The sequence below is a fragment of the Austrofundulus limnaeus genome, unplaced genomic scaffold (assembly GCF_001266775.1).
Source record: "Austrofundulus limnaeus strain Quisiro unplaced genomic scaffold, Austrofundulus_limnaeus-1.0 Scaffold4, whole genome shotgun sequence".
Classification (NCBI taxonomy): Eukaryota; Metazoa; Chordata; class Actinopteri; order Cyprinodontiformes; family Rivulidae; genus Austrofundulus; species Austrofundulus limnaeus.
Window position 1 is genome coordinate 2,524,395 of NW_013952406.1, and position 15,440 is coordinate 2,539,834.

The window sequence follows — 15,440 nt, forward strand, 5'->3', positions numbered from 1 at the left end:
GTATTAGATAAATTTCATTAAGCGTGTTCAAAAATTTTTCCCTGTACCATTCCACATTATTATAAATAACGTCCTTTCTGGGCATTTATGGTTTGATTTCTTTGTATGTATGGATCACTTGGGTTGTTACCGACATCTGGTGAAAATTTCATGTCATTAGCACCTCTAGTAATATTTACTGAGAAAAATGGTGACGTGTTCAATACTTATTTTACCCGCTGTACTTAGGGTGATACATATTCTGCATCTGATAATTACATCCTTATTCTCCGCCCTGCTGTTGCCTTCGTGTTGCACCCCAGCAGGTTTAAATATAAAACGTGCTCATCTGCCGAGCTCCGGAAACTCTATTCTCGGAGCGCTCAGGCCAGAAATACAGCAGATGAATTTAAAGCAAACATCAGCTGAACAAAGACCCCTGCACAGCTTAACTTTTTTACCTATCTTACTGAAATTCAAGCTTCGGCGACTTTGACATTGTAGGTGAAAGGCGATAGTGTTGAGGAATGGCGACACACACACACACACTGGTGAAGCAACTCCATGGATGTTTGCCTTAACCTCCACATGCCGTGCCGTAATCCTTACCTCAGTCTTACCGTAGTTCTCATTCTAAACTTATCCCACTCTGACACATTAACACACACACACAGTGGAAAGTGGTGAAAACTGGATGAAAGCCAGCGCTGATTTGCACCGGTGCCAACATCTGCCCAGATTATATCGGAGTCAATTAGACCGGAAAAGATGCAGCCGCTCTGGTACTAGACCAAGAGAGAACTGACAACATGGAGGCTGCAGCTTTGATCGCAACGACCGAGTGCAGGCACCGAGCTGGGCCGCAGCAGGTCAGAAAATACCAACCGTGTTGAGTTTAGAATCCTTTATAGGGTCTGTGCTGAAACACCATCACAACTAAATAAATACATTTTAAAAAAGAACACAACAATCTGTGGCAACGACATTTTAAAATGCGATGTTTTGTAGCGGAACTTTGCACGCACATGAATGCAAAGGCTTGCAGGAAGGCTGCAAACAGCAGGAGGCACCTGCTTTACAGGGTAATTTATTGGGGTTCAGTGACTCTGATTGGATTTCTGCGAGATGCCATCGGTGTAACCTGCTCTCGCGGAGACGACACCTCGTGCCTGCTAATATAGATCCAGAAGCTTACCGCTCTCAGACACGCACTGCAACATGTTTTTAGGGAAAGAAAACTGTTTTTTTTCCCAAACAAGTTCTCAAGTTGAGGTTTCTGCTAAGAATTCTTCAGTTGCTCCTGAATATAAAGACATTTTAGGGCTTTAATATGATGAAAAAAAAACTGTTTAAAAGATGAAGCAGATCTGTGTCCACACGTGAGGTGTTGTAGCACGGCTAGCTAAAATAAGAGCTGCTCACTGAGATGGCTGTCCTGTAAATAGTCGTCTGTTTTGTTATTTTCAGTCTATTTCAGGGCTGTCTCATTTTCACCGAGAGCCACACGAGTGTTATGGTGGCCTTCAAAGGGCCAGTTGTGTCTGCTGCTACTCCAAACCTCCTTATCCCCTATAGCTTTTGTATTTTTGTATATTTATGTTTCTATTTTTACTTTACTCCATTCTACTTTATTCTATTTTTCTGATCCACTGTATCCGTATTGCAGTTGCTTATGGATGTAACTGGACCGTGAGAATACAAAATTTGTTCCACCTCATGTACCACATGTGACGCGATTGAATCCTTAACTTCCACTAAACAGGAAGCGTCACGTTCCTTGTCTTGTTGCTACCGCTGAGCACTAACAAACAATCACTGAGCTCTATGTGGTATTTCCTGCATAGAAACAGTGTTTTAACATAAGTCATTTTTACTTTTACATTTTTAAAGTACTTTATACACCTCTGCGTCTTATAAACGTTGAAATGTACTACGTGTATGACTGACTAAATGGGAAATAAATGATACAAAAGTACTATTAAAAGTGGGGATGCGCCGATGTGAAAATTTCAGCTGATATCGATATCCGATATGATTATTGCTGCTATGGCCGATAACCGATATTGCATAAACACACAAATTTTTTATATACATATACGCACAAACACACTTGTGTCTTTTTTCGATATCGTAAATAAACTACCAGACCTCTGGCATGGCTCTACTTCAGTCAATTTCACTATCATGATCAAACAGATATCACTTGACCAAACATTTCACCTCCAAAAACAGAAACACAAAACTAAAAAGTGGGAAATCAACATCGGCCCAGTTTTACATATTGGGCCAATACGATCTTCTAAAACATGACCAGTATCGGCTGATGTTAATGCCGACATATCCCTAATTAAAAGTAAAAGTAAGTGAGTTTTACTTACTGTTGAGTTAAGTAGCTGCCATCTTGAATTCTGAACTTTCCACTCTCCAACAGGAAATTGCATTATCGACATGCACTATGGGAGGAGTTTGCATGTAGCAGTTTATTTAGAGACATTAATACAGGGCTGTTCCACTAAACAAGTGTTCAAAATGTGTTTATTTTGTAGCATTGAATTATAAATTTCAAGTTTACCTTTGATATAAAAATTATTTTCATATTAAAGTTAAAAAAAAAGTGGCGGGGAAACTTTGGCGGGCCGGACAGATGTCTCTCGCAGGCCGCATTTGGCCTGCGGGCCTTRAGTTTGATACGTTTCTGTTAAATGTTTCTACTGTAAAGCTACTTTTTAAATTTAAAACAAACCTCAACACCTCTTAAAATAAAAAATCCAAGCGCTCACGTTGGTGTAATTATACTTTTAGCTCACATTTAGGAAAACGTTGCAATTCAATAGCTGCCGTTTCCTCCTCCCCTGTAAACGATTTGTCCTGAAACCTGTCAGAAGCGGGGTGTTGGTTCTGTTCTCACGTAGCCCCACATGCCAGTGTTTATAGACCTTATATTTTATTTTGCAACCACCAGTCTTTTTATAGTTTCACTGGGTAATGGTGAAGGCCTGCGCAGCTGGAGAGGTCCCCTACCTGTACTAAAAGGGGACTCACTGTTTTTTGTCTCCACTGAGGGAAACGCCCACCCTGTGAACAGTGGAGCGCAGTGTTGGATAGCCTGTAAACATCTCGGCTGTGTTGGCGTTTTAGGAAGGGGTGATTCACACATTTATGTCATGGAAACCGCTGAGCGTTGGCTGTCATCCTGCTTACCGAGGGAGAACCGTGGGGTCTCCTTTTCATTTTCACAAACAAGGGTCACCTCACAGGTTTTGACTCCCTGACAGCCTTTCATGTGGATTTCACACCTTCTTTCTGAAGTTCCCTCAGGGCGTGGGGGGGAATGCAACACACCCTGCTCTGAGCTGACATGTGATTGTTAGGGTCGACGCCCACATCTGAGACTTTAATTCCATTTTGCTCATCTTCAAACAATATTATATGGAAGAAAAGCCGAACGTCACCTGGTAGATGAGGACTTTGAAGTTGCGCCTCTTCAGCAGCTCGCTCTCGTTGCTCTCCAGCTTCTTGATCTGGCCCGCCTGCTTCTCCAGGTTGCTCCGCACCGACTTGACGTTCACGCTGACCTTGCGCACCTTGTCGAGCATCTTGTTGACGGTGTTGGCCGTGTCGACGTGGTTCTTGGACAGCTTCGCCAGCTCCCCTTGGATGGACGACACCGACTTCTCCATGGCCTCCTGCCGAGCCTCGAGCCCGCTCTGGGTCTGCTGGATCTTGTCCACCACCCCGATGATCTTGTCCAGCAGGGACAGAACCATGACCCCGTTCATCTGGGCTTCGCTCCGGCCTCGGGCCTCCTCGGCGGGGTCGTCCTCGTCCTCGTCCACGGCCGGCTCTGCGGCGGCGCCAACCAGAGCCACCTCGTCGTCATCATAGGGCACCTGTGCGTGCTCCTTCTTGATCCCTGTGTCCGCCATAACTGTCGAGTCAAACTGCTCACTGCTGAATGCACTACTCTCCTCAGACCTTCCGTCCTTCTCTCGTCTCTCTAAACTGCTTTCCGAGCCACTTGCTTGTCTCTTTCAAGTCTGTTTTAGCTAAATACCTCAGCCTCAGTCTCTCTGCCTCTGCTCTGGGATGCCAGCCAGCCAAGGGGAGTGGGCCTCTCACTGCTGAAGCATGTGTGCCCCGACTCAAATGCCTCTGCTGTCTGTGAAAGCACTCAAACGGCTCCCCTCTTACACTTGGCCAACAACCACCACCTCCCCTGCTCCCGTGGCTCCGCCCCGCCCCGTTCTGTCCTTAGGCTTGGGGCAGAGAAGTCTCCAGACCCCACCTCCTTTAGTGGCACTAAACTCCTAAATAACACAGGAAGGTGAAGGCCTCTGATGGAAACATCACAAAAAAACATTACGTCAGAGCACGAAATCAACCACCACCCTTTTTTTCTGTTTTGTGTTATATTTATAAAAATGTTTGTTTATACTTGCATGACCCTGTGTCTAATGTTTATTTTTTTAAATATAATTAGATCAAAAATAAAGGTAGTCATTACAAAGAATGAAATCAAACATAAAAACCTTACATGGCGCAGTAATTTTCCAGAAATGTTGATTTCTGAAATAAGGGTCCACACTCAATGTAAACAAAGCRCATGCAGAATCCCAATGTGGAGGCTTCAGTCACATGGCTGGTCTGCAAGCTGGCTGTAGTTTTTAAAGACGAACAATTTTGTCCAATTAGTTTATTGTTTGACCTATTTTCAGTCCCATCAGCTTTTTTCCATGGATAAACAAAGGCKCGTGTTAGTTGGCATTTTGAGTTTTTAATTTAAGAATTTATCACCCATCAAATGAGAACATTATTGTAAGCAATTTGTTTCTATATATACTTTATTTATGTATTTATTTCCTTGTTCTGSTCTGGTCTTCATGACTTTGCACAGGGTGTGTTTTTTTTTTTATTATTTTTAACAAAAAGTACAAAAGGTTTAAAAAAAGTTAGCAGGTTATGGAATATGTTTGTGTGGGTGGAGATCATAAATGTTGCRACACATTAAAAATGTAATTTCTCCTTTTTAGAAAATTTAGCATAAACGTTGGACATTTATTTTTTTAAACCGGAAGTTAGGACCTTTATTTATTAAAACCTGTTTGCAGTTTCTTATCGGTCCACTAGATGGCAGTATTAGTGTCTGATTAGGTTTCCGATTTACAATATGTTTTTTTTTTTTTTTTTTTTTTTTTTCAAAAAAGGACCTAAACTACTTAAAGAAAAATCTTGATCTTTTTGGTTAAACTTTATTATTTTACCCACGAAAATTTATTGTCTTGTGTTTTAGGACTAATACAAAGTTTAATTTTTTTTCTGAAATGATGTATTTGTTGGGTTCTAAAAAATATTCTATATTTGACAAAGTCCAAAAACTGCATTTAGAATCAAGTGTTTTCTGACACCCAGCGGTCAAACAAGACAGATTTATATGATACARGTTTAATAAGTTTGTGTTGATACAAACAACACATTGTGACTTCCGGTAAAGATACAAAAATATAAACAAATTTCAGAATCCATGTAAAAAAAAAAGTCATAAGCTCGTGTACTTACCTAATTTGCGTGTGAAGCTTTAGGCAAATTTAAACGTCGTCAATATGCTCAAGATAAAAATCAAGATAAAAAATATACTGTCACACAAACTGCTTAAAATATCTATCTAATGTTTATAATTTTGTTCTTGGATGTTTTGTGTCCGTGGAGTTATGACCACTTCCGTTCATGCTTTTTCAAAATAAGACGTTTTGCTTGAGCCAGCGCTCGTGGCCAATAGAAGTTGGCTGTTTGTGTCACGTGACTCGTTAAAGCGTCAATCGGATATTTGTTCCGCTTCGAGGCGTCGTAACCGAGTTCCTCAAACCACCGAGTGACTGACTGCACCGCAGCAAACATTCAAGGAAAAGCCGAAGGAGTCGAACACAGTGGAGAGGGAGCTGAACCCGCACCGAAACAGTAAGAATACAAATAAATTAAAAACTATTTTAGTCGGACGTTGCTACGTTTTTTTGGGGCCCTGAAGTTGTCGATCAACAAGTGTGCTAAATCGGAGTTAGCTCGATTCAAAATGCAAATAARCTAAAATTTGTTTTATTTTGTATCAGAGAATAGTAAGAAAGCATAAAATAACTTCACCCCGTCTTGTTTTCTGTATTAAAAATCGCCTTAATTACATTAGGCAGTATACGATTTAACTAATGACTTGTTAATGTTAGCTAATTTGCTAATTAACGCCTTGTTGACGCCTAGCTTTACCGTCGTGACGTTTGTAAAATAGCAWACGTCTCGGTTGTGCAAGGAAAAAGGGGTTTGTTTGGTTCCTGTTGGTTCACCAATATTTATCTGTGAAAGGGGTATAGTGTAAAGTCAGCAGCTTATTAAATTTGTGAAATGTGCTTTATTAACTTTCATAAATGTTGCTATGTTTCCTGCTTGCTCCTGGAGCTGCTGTCTTTGAATCCTACACAGATCACATGCTACCTTGTAATCCTCACATTAATCCCTGTGTGGTCGTTTTGCTGCTCAGTTTAAAGTTATTTTATTTAATTAATAAAACCGTGTACTAATACAGATCAAAGGCCTCCTTCTTAACATCCCAGCACCAGTCATGAGACCATAGTGAAACCTTGGTAGTATTTATTTTTTGTCACACAGTGGTGCAAAACTAACACAGCATTGTAAGCCTCCCTCGTTAGCCATTATGGCAACAGGATGCCATCCACGGGAAAGTGATGAATGCAGTACACCTGAAATCCTTCAAGTTTTATTAATGAATCCCATCGATGTACGTTTTCCACAGGTCCTCGTTGATTTCAGGGTGGCCGAGYGCGCTCGTCCCTCAACATGGGAGAGCTCTTCAGAAGTGAGGAGATGACGCTGGCTCAGCTCTTCCTCCAGTCGGAAGCGGCCTACTGTTGCGTCAGTGAACTGGGAGAGATCGGGATGGTGCAGTTTCGTGATGTAAGTCCAGTGTTATACAGAAGTGCTTCTTTAAAGAAAGTCAGTGCTCCTTAAACTTTTTAGTCATTTTTAGCCAACCGTTAGGGTGATTTGAAATCAGTCAGCAGTGCTTATGAGACGGTGCATGCCTTCTGCATCATGTGCTCACAGCTGACCCTTCATTCCAAGCTTATTCCTGACAAGTCCCGAGGCAAGCTTTGTGCTCAGATACAGAATATGGAAACAGAAACATTTTGTGCAATAGCAGTGAGATTTTATTCGCAAGAACTTATGAGATGTCGACATCATTTAGCAGCCTAAGAAACTATTGGTGCGAACCAGTTTGTGTGTAACACGTTTGGTGAATTGTTCGTTTTTGTTTCACCTGTAGTTAAATCCTGACGTCAACGTGTTCCAGAGGAAGTTTGTCAACGAAGTCCGACGCTGCGAAGAGATGGATCGAAAACTGAGTGAGCTTGGATGATTTGTTATTTTAAATCAAAAAGTCATTTAAAGTTATTTTTTATAATCAGTGGATGCTGCCAGTTACTTTGTTTTACCCAAAAACAAACTATTTGTTTAGTTTTCTTCCTTCAAAGCTTTATAAAAGAGATTAGTTCATGTGTATGATTAGAGGGTTTTTTCCTCATTCACAGGATTTGTGGAAAAAGAAATCAAGAGGGCCAACATCGCGATAACTGACACAGGAGAGAACCCTGAAGTCCCTTTTCCAAGGGACATGATCGACCTAGAGGTGACCACTCGAGCTTAATGCTAACACTGAAGCTCCGTCTTATTTTTTTTTAAACTTCTGCTTATCCTCGTTTTTTTTTTTTTATCAACCCCAGGCCACGTTTGAGAAGCTTGAAAACGARCTGAAGGAAATCAACACAAACCAAGAGGCCCTGAAGAAGAACTTCCTGGAATTGACTGAGCTGAAGCACATTTTACATCGGACTCAGCAGTTTTTTAATGAGGTCAGCTTCAGTGTTTTCACAGGCCTCAGAAAACGTTAAGCTGTAGTGTTTGCAACATAGAAGAAGGCTCGCTTTTACTTTAGTTTTTTGTTTTTGGTTGTAACGGTTTATCAGTTAAAATTCTGAGCTTTATTGTTTTCTTTGGCACAAGATGGAAACTGTTTTTTTTCAATCGAAACTCGGTCTTTTTTATTACCAGTTTAATCTTATCTCACTGAAACATAAAGRCACGCTTCATTTGGCAAAACTTGTTCTCACTCGTGATGTTTCACAGTTGCTCGTGTGGCTGCAGCACATTCACACCAAACATTCGTATATCATTGTTTTTTTGTGCTTCTGCTGCTGTGTGATACTTTACTCCAGTCTAATGAGCCAGAATAACTCCTCCGCCAACCCACCTTTGCCCAACATTATTTCCTCTCCGCTGCCCTCCATAAGCATAAGTCAGTCAGCTGACGGTGTAAAGGGATCTTTTACAAGTTTTAAGCTCTGATTGAGGTGAATCATTGAACAAAGGATCACTTGTACACRATAATTTGTAGGGAAAGTGCTGTTTATGTTTAAAGCAAACACAGAACGACCCTTCTGCTGTGTAAATCTGCAAACAAACTTAAGATTGTCGTCTGAACGTTGGATAATTATTTACACTAAAGTTCAGCTGCAGAAATGTTGATGAGTTGTTGCTGTTCTGCAGATGGAGGATCCCAGTTTACTGGAAGAGTCGTCCATTCTGCTGGACCCCAACGAGCCCAACAGAGTGGCTCCGCTCCGATTAGGGTGAGTCTGAGACGCAGGCATCTATAATTTAAAGGGATTAAGATCCTTTTGTGGGGTGAGATTTTCAGCTAACGCACTTTGATCATCTGTGCTTAAAACTGAAATGTTGCAACTCGGGAATGACTTAAAAAGTCAGGCTCTCCTGCACTACAAAAACTGTCCATCTTACAAGTTTTAAAATCTTATATCCAGCCAAAAAGTCTTTTTGATCTTGTTTTGAGACTGATTTACTAAACAAGAACTGATTGTGTAACTAATGTGTAAGATTATTTGTCTTGTTAATCTGAAAATTTGACTCAAATTAAGTCAGAAATTTCTGCCAATGGTGTAAGAAAATTTTACTTGGTAAGATTCTTAAAATACTTGATTTGACTTAGTTTTTTCTTATTTCAAGAATCTTACCAAGTAAAAAGAAATTCTTACTCCATTGGCAGAAATTTTTGACTTTGAGTCAAATTTTCAGACTAACCAGACAAATAATCTTACACATTCTGAAAACAAGATTATTATTCTTACACAATCAGTTCTTGTTTAGTAAATCAGTCTCAAAACAAGATGAAAAAGACTTTTTGGCTGATATAAGATTTTAAAACTTGGTAAGATGGACAGTTTTTGCAGTGCCTCTGGCAGTTGAGACCATCTAAGAAACAAATCTGCTCTAAAAGTGGATAAAAACAACTAGGTTTTKTTATCTTTTCCTTTAATCACAACTAAAGGAAAATAGCATAAAATGTTTTGTTAAAAAAAAGTGCTTAAACCCATCTTTTTTCATTGAAACAATAAGAATAAGCCTTTTGTTGACCAACTAAATAGCTGCAGATTTTTTTTCCCCTCCGTTTTAGATTTGTAGCTGGAGTCATCGGCAGGGAGCGAATTCCCACGTTTGAGAGGATGTTGTGGAGAGTTTGCAGAGGAAATGTGTTCCTGCGGCAGGCTAACATCGAAGACCCTCTGGAAGACCCCACTTCAGTCAGTCTTATTCATTCAGTGTCAGTTTTGCCATATGGTTCAAGATTATTTTTTTATCCGAAAAGGATTAACTGTCCAATGTTTTCACAGGGCGACCAAGTCTATAAGAGCGTCTTCATCATATTTTTCCAGGGGGACCAGTTAAAGAATAGAGTGAAGAAGATCTGTGAGGGGTGAGCAGCTCAACAACGTGTGTGATGTAGAAACTGTTCTTTAATGACCGATTTTTTTTTTTTTCTCTACTTGTTTATATGTTAGATTCAGAGCAACATTGTACCCATGTCCCGAAACTCCTCAGGAGAGGAAAGAGATGCTGGCAGGAGTGAACGCTCGAATTGATGACCTGCAAATGGTGAGTAAATAATCAGATCCAAAGTTTTAACTCTTCAACACTCAGGAACACATGACTGAAGTGGTTTGTTTTCTTCTTCGTTTTTTTTGACAGGTCAGAAAAATAGATTTCTACTTTTTATTAGCAACAGTCTGAAAGAAATTGTAGAATATACCTCTCTATTGCTCAGATAAGTTAGTCAACTAGTGCTTCTTTATTGCACAGTGTTTTCTTTCCAATAAAGTTAGTTTTAGTTTGTGTGGTGTCCTTCTCAGTGGCTCCTTATCTACTGCAAGATAAAGTAGCTCAAAGGAATTTTTCTCCCTCAGTTTTGCTCATAATGTTTGTTTTGTGTTTTTATAATTTCACCCTGTGCAGCTTTTGCATCATATTTCAGACTTGTATGAGAAAACCTGAGTTGTAGCTCAATAAAACTGTTTTTTTATCTGTTTTATTCAAATGTAATGTCACTTTGTAGGATCACCAACAGAAGCAGAGAACGTGTAGAAAACCTAATTGTGTYGTTTGTCTGTGTGTGATGGGGAATTATTGAGTTTGTGGTTACAGTTTTGTTTTTGTTGATGTGAGCGAAATGACATCAGTGTAAATGTGCAGCTCTTTGGACTGCAGTCTAATGTTTGGAGATAGCCTCAGCAGTGTTTGAGCCAGGAGCTGTGCAAAGTTCAGTGTCTGTGACATGCACATCCTTTTAATACCAAAAAGTCAAAGAAAACCTATATTTAAGAAATTATATTAATAATTTTATATTTAAGGCAGGGTTCGTGTAGGGTCTAAAAGAGTCTAAAATTTGGAAATCTAAACTTTAGGCCTAAAAGTCTTAAAAATGCCCATATTTTCATCCAAGGTCTTAAATTTAATTTAGTCAAGTCTTAATTATTTTACTTTCGTCCCGAGAAGCGTTGGCTGCATAAATGAACAAGAACAAAGTGCTGTAATCAGAGCTTGACTCTAATTAGTGATCTTGTATTAAAATTAAATATTCTTTAATCACTAAATTGAAAGCAATAAAAGGTTTCTATGTAGAAATGTCTGGGATCATTTGAATATTTTTATTAATGCGTCGGTTTGGTCTTAAATGTCAGTCATAATGGTCTTAAAAGGTCTTTTAAAAGGTCTTAAATTGAACTTCTGAAAAATGCATGAACCCTGTAAGAAATAGTATAATAAACATGATTTTACCAAAGTTCTTCATTACTGGCATATTCTTTTGAACTTGGCTCAGCCAAAGTGAAACAGGAAGTGACATCAAAGGGGAACTCTCTAAGAAAGAAAACTCCCTGAGCTTTGTTTATTGAAACAATGATATTTAAACTCCAACTTTTCTTCATCTCTGATGGATTCAAAATCTAAAAAACATGAGATTCTTCGCTTCTGTCAGCTGTTCCAGCAAYGCTCTGTTTACATTCAGACATTCCCCTTCGACATCACTTCCTGTTACTTCACATTCAAATATCTCAGCAACTGTTCATCTCAGCCGCTTGAATTTGTTTTTCATATGTTATCAATGTTTCCAAGATCTTTGCTTGGGAATATCCTGTCTCTAAAACTGACTCACTCTTCACTATTTGCTTTGAAGATCCCTCTGAGTGAAGTGTTCACAACAATGAACTTATGATCACTAGAAAGCAAATCCCTCCACCACATCAGGGTGGCATTTCTTTGACGCATTGACCCACAATTAGAATTGATTAAAAAGACGTCTGCTGCTTCTGCTCCCAAAGGTGCTGAACCAGACCGAAGACCACAGGCAGAGAGTCCTGCAGGCTGCAGCTAAAACAGTCAGAGTGTGGTTCATTAAAGTGAGGAAGATGAAGGCCATCTACCACACCCTGAACCTCTGCAACATCGACGTCACTCAGAAGTGTCTGATTGCTGAGGTGTGGTGTCCTGTTTCTGACTTGGACTCCATCCAGTTCGCCCTTCGAAGGGGGACGGTGAGTTAGTGAAAACACACGTATGTGACTACATATCTGCTTATTATTGTGCTTTCTCAGTTGTTTTGCAACACTGCTCTGTTTTTATTGTTTGACATGAAATTCAGGCCATGTTGTGATGCAAGATGGCAACATAAAAATACGAGAATTCAAGCAGCCTAGTTACTTCTGAACTGTTTCACTTTTTAGCTTTTTCTCTCCCCATTAAGATGAACATTTGGTTTCCATTTTTTTGGGAATAGGCCTTTAGAAATTATGTTTGAAGAAAATACATCTTTTATTTTATGTTTCATTAAATTTAGGAGAAAAGTGGCTCCAATGTGCCTTCCATTCTCAATCGAATGCAAACCAAGCAGACGCCACCCACATATAACAAGACAAACAAGTTCACCTCAGGTTTCCAGAATATTGTGGATGCTTATGGAATTGGCAACTACCGTGAGATGAATCCAGGTACATGTTAAATCATATTGAACTTTGACCTCTGTCATGACACGGATCATTCTGTGGGTTTTCTCAGCCGTCTCATCATCCATAATCACATTTTTGGGGAAAATGTTTCTCAGCACGTTTCCCTCATCTGTGTCTCCATGTACCATTTCACCCTCCCTTTTGTGTTATTCCTGCCTTCTCGTCTCCAGCACCATACACCATAATCACCTTCCCCTTCCTGTTCGCTGTCATGTTCGGCGACCTGGGTCACGGGACGCTCATGACCTGTGCTGCTTTGTACCTTGTGTTGAGAGAAAGCAGGCTCATGGCCCAGAAGAATGATAATGAGGTAATAATCACATCCTTGTCATTTCATCGGTACTAGACCGTCTGGAGAAAACTGCAGCCTTTGATTCGTCCTCACTTGGAGAAACACGTTTAGAATGTTCTCCTTGGATTATTTTCTGTATTTGGCAGATTTTCAGCATGGTGTTTGCGGGGCGCTACATCATCCTGTTGATGGGAATATTCTCAGTTTATACTGGGATTATTTACAACGACTGCTTCTCAAAATCCTTGAATGTCTTCGGCTCTGGATGGAGCGTCAGGCCGATGTTTGGGAACAAAGGAGCCAACTGGACGTAAGTGTCCCAGACCATAAACGGAGTCATTTTGAGCTTTAAAGTTAACATCTGCATGTCTGTCCTAAACAGAACGTCTTTTGTCCTTTTTTCTGTACTAATTACCTCCACGAAGGGCAAGGTAATGTTTCCAGTCACATATGTCGGTCTGTCTGTTGTTCTGTCTGTGGACAACATTACTCAGAAACTTGTGGATGGATTGTCATGACATTTTTAACACATGTGGGTACTGGGCCAAGGAACACACCTTTAAATTTTGGTGATGTTCCGGATTACGATGCGGATACAGGAATTTTTTTCTAACACTCTGAGATCGGCAAAGCTGTGATGCTTTMACAGGGCTTCTGTAAAAAACAGTGAGCTGGACTGGACAGCACGGACTACAATCCAAAAAAAAAAAAAAAGTAATGTTAAAACCAGATTTAATGATGAAAAAATATTGCCATAATGTGCACATTTTTACACATTTGGTGCGCATTTACAGAACGTTTTGTGACCAGAAAGTGCGTGACTGCACCATGAAACCTATTTTTCCCATTTCCTCAAACACAYCACATTTCCGAAACAACCAATCAAAACAGTTTCTCGCTACTAGAGCTTGTAAACAGAGAGCTGCCGGGCCTCAAAGTTTGGAGACGGGGGAACCAGGAAGCACTTTATAAAGAGAGTCAAACCATTACAAACTCATACAAGGAGATAAAACGGACGTTTTACTTGGTGAAATGTGACTGATGAAAACTTAGGAGCTTAATCCGACACCAGTTTGATGATGAATAATGTCGGGTGACGAGTCTGACTTTTTTTTTTTTTTCCACATTGGATTCCACCAAGAAGAAATCCCATGCATACTGCCTGCTTAAATGTTCGCTACGTCACAACTTATTCTGCAAATGTGTTTCCATCTCTGCTTTTGCGCATTAACTCTTACAGGATGGGGGGAATTGGTCTTGGCAGAGGTTTGCACTCTCCAAGTGCTTTTAGTTAATTTTGAGTTGGTGTGATATCATTCAAATAATAATAAAAAAATACCTGCAGTGTCTCTTTCATCTCTTTCAGGTTCGACACACTTTCTGGCAATGCAGCTCTGCAGTTGGATCCAGCAGTGGAGGGAGTGTTTAATGGGCCGTACCCTATTGGCATCGATCCAGTAAATAATTTCATTCTGACCTTTTTATTTTTCTCTTTATGTTGAAATGATTTCAAATTCTGTGACGTTTTCATATAATTGAATGTGCAAAGAGAATTGATTTGTTTGTAACGTTTCTCAGATCTGGAGTATTTCAATCAACAAGCTGACGTTCTTGAACTCCTTCAAGATGAAGATGTCCATTATCCTTGGAGTCATCCACATGCTCTTTGGCGTCACACTTAGTCTCTTCAACCACCTGTAAGAGTTTCATCTTTTTTTATGTTATTTTTGCTTTTCGAATGTTTGCGTTGTTGCCGTTGTGAGCAAACGTCCGTGGTTTCTTGCAGATATTTCAAAAAGCCACTGAATATCTACTTGGGCTTCATCCCAGAGATTGTCTTCATGTCCAGTCTCTTTGGCTACCTGGTCATTCTGGTCTTCTTTAAGTGGGTCTCTTATGATGCACGGACCTCCATGGAGGCTCCCAGTCTCCTCATCTCCTTTATTAACATGTTCCTGTTCAGCTACAACGACCCCACCATAAAGCCTCTCTACAGAGGGCAGGTCAGACGCTTTAAACTAATAAAATCCATTAATTTTAGGAATCAGCTCAACAAGTTTATTATATTTAATGTTCATCTTTGTCCTCCTTTCTGTTTTTTTTTTCAGATGGGTCTGCAAATATTTTTGGTGTTAATTGCCTTGGCGTGCGTTCCTTGTATGTTAGTTGTAAAAACTCTGGTTTTGCGTAGCGAGTATTTGTGGCGTAAACGTCTGGTAAGATGATAATCTCATGATTAATTTGTATGACCAATGCAGCACAAAACGTATCCCTTTAATTAGACTATTTTGTCCCTTCTGTTTGACAGGGTACACAGAATTTTGGAGGAATCAGGGTTGGCAATGGTCCCACTGAGGACGAAGCTGAGATCATTCAGCATGACCAGCTAGCACAGCAGACTGAAGAAGAACCAGAGGTGAAAAAAATATTTACGCTTGCTACACTAACTGTACATTTGTCGTCGGACTATTTTAATTCTTGCTTAAAACGWCTCATTGGTTAATTCAGCAAAAGCATGTTTGCACTGAGTGAGTACCTGGATTTTAAAATTCAGGATTACCTACCAGTGATTTTTTTTTTTATGAGTTTACTATAAACTGAGGGTCGTTTTATTTGCTTTGTTTTTGAGAGTGAGCAGGGCTCTGTTTCAGAAAGCAGGATAAGAGAAAATCTTGAGTAAGTTCTGGGGTAACTTAGCCTGGTTAAAACCAGACCCTGTCCTTCACTTTGCTTCGTACTAGGTTCTGGAC

The 15,440-nt window shown here is 39.9% G+C and overlaps 2 protein-coding genes across 5 annotated transcripts in view; one reads left to right on the forward strand and one right to left on the reverse strand.

The window, feature by feature from the left end:
- Positions 1–4,151, reverse strand: part of cavin1a (caveolae associated protein 1a) — a 27,575-nt gene extending 23,424 nt beyond the window's left edge. The window contains exon 1 of the mRNA XM_014023197.1: positions 3,432–4,151. Coding sequence (XP_013878651.1) covers positions 3,432–3,905 — 474 coding nt within the window. The 5' untranslated portion in view covers positions 3,906–4,151. The remainder of the gene's footprint in view (positions 1–3,431) is intronic.
- Positions 4,152–5,814: 1,663 nt separating this feature from the next.
- The window catches only part of atp6v0a1a (ATPase H+ transporting V0 subunit a1a), a 17,216-nt gene continuing 7,590 nt past the window's right edge, over positions 5,815–15,440 (forward strand). For all 4 annotated transcript variants that reach the window (XM_014023210.1, XM_014023217.1, XM_014023223.1 and 1 more), the window contains exons 1-18: positions 5,815–5,934; positions 6,779–6,939; positions 7,310–7,388; positions 7,575–7,672; positions 7,767–7,895; positions 8,590–8,672; positions 9,515–9,641; positions 9,732–9,814; positions 9,900–9,993; positions 11,715–11,927; positions 12,230–12,380; positions 12,569–12,708; positions 12,837–13,000; positions 14,057–14,147; positions 14,269–14,387; positions 14,477–14,693; positions 14,799–14,906; positions 14,999–15,106. In XM_014023210.1, coding sequence (XP_013878664.1) covers positions 6,823–6,939; positions 7,310–7,388; positions 7,575–7,672; positions 7,767–7,895; positions 8,590–8,672; positions 9,515–9,641; positions 9,732–9,814; positions 9,900–9,993; positions 11,715–11,927; positions 12,230–12,380; positions 12,569–12,708; positions 12,837–13,000; positions 14,057–14,147; positions 14,269–14,387; positions 14,477–14,693; positions 14,799–14,906; positions 14,999–15,106 — 2,121 coding nt within the window. In that variant the 5' untranslated portion in view covers positions 5,815–5,934; positions 6,779–6,822. The remainder of the gene's footprint in view (positions 5,935–6,778; positions 6,940–7,309; positions 7,389–7,574; positions 7,673–7,766; positions 7,896–8,589; positions 8,673–9,514; positions 9,642–9,731; positions 9,815–9,899; positions 9,994–11,714; positions 11,928–12,229; positions 12,381–12,568; positions 12,709–12,836; positions 13,001–14,056; positions 14,148–14,268; positions 14,388–14,476; positions 14,694–14,798; positions 14,907–14,998; positions 15,107–15,440) is intronic.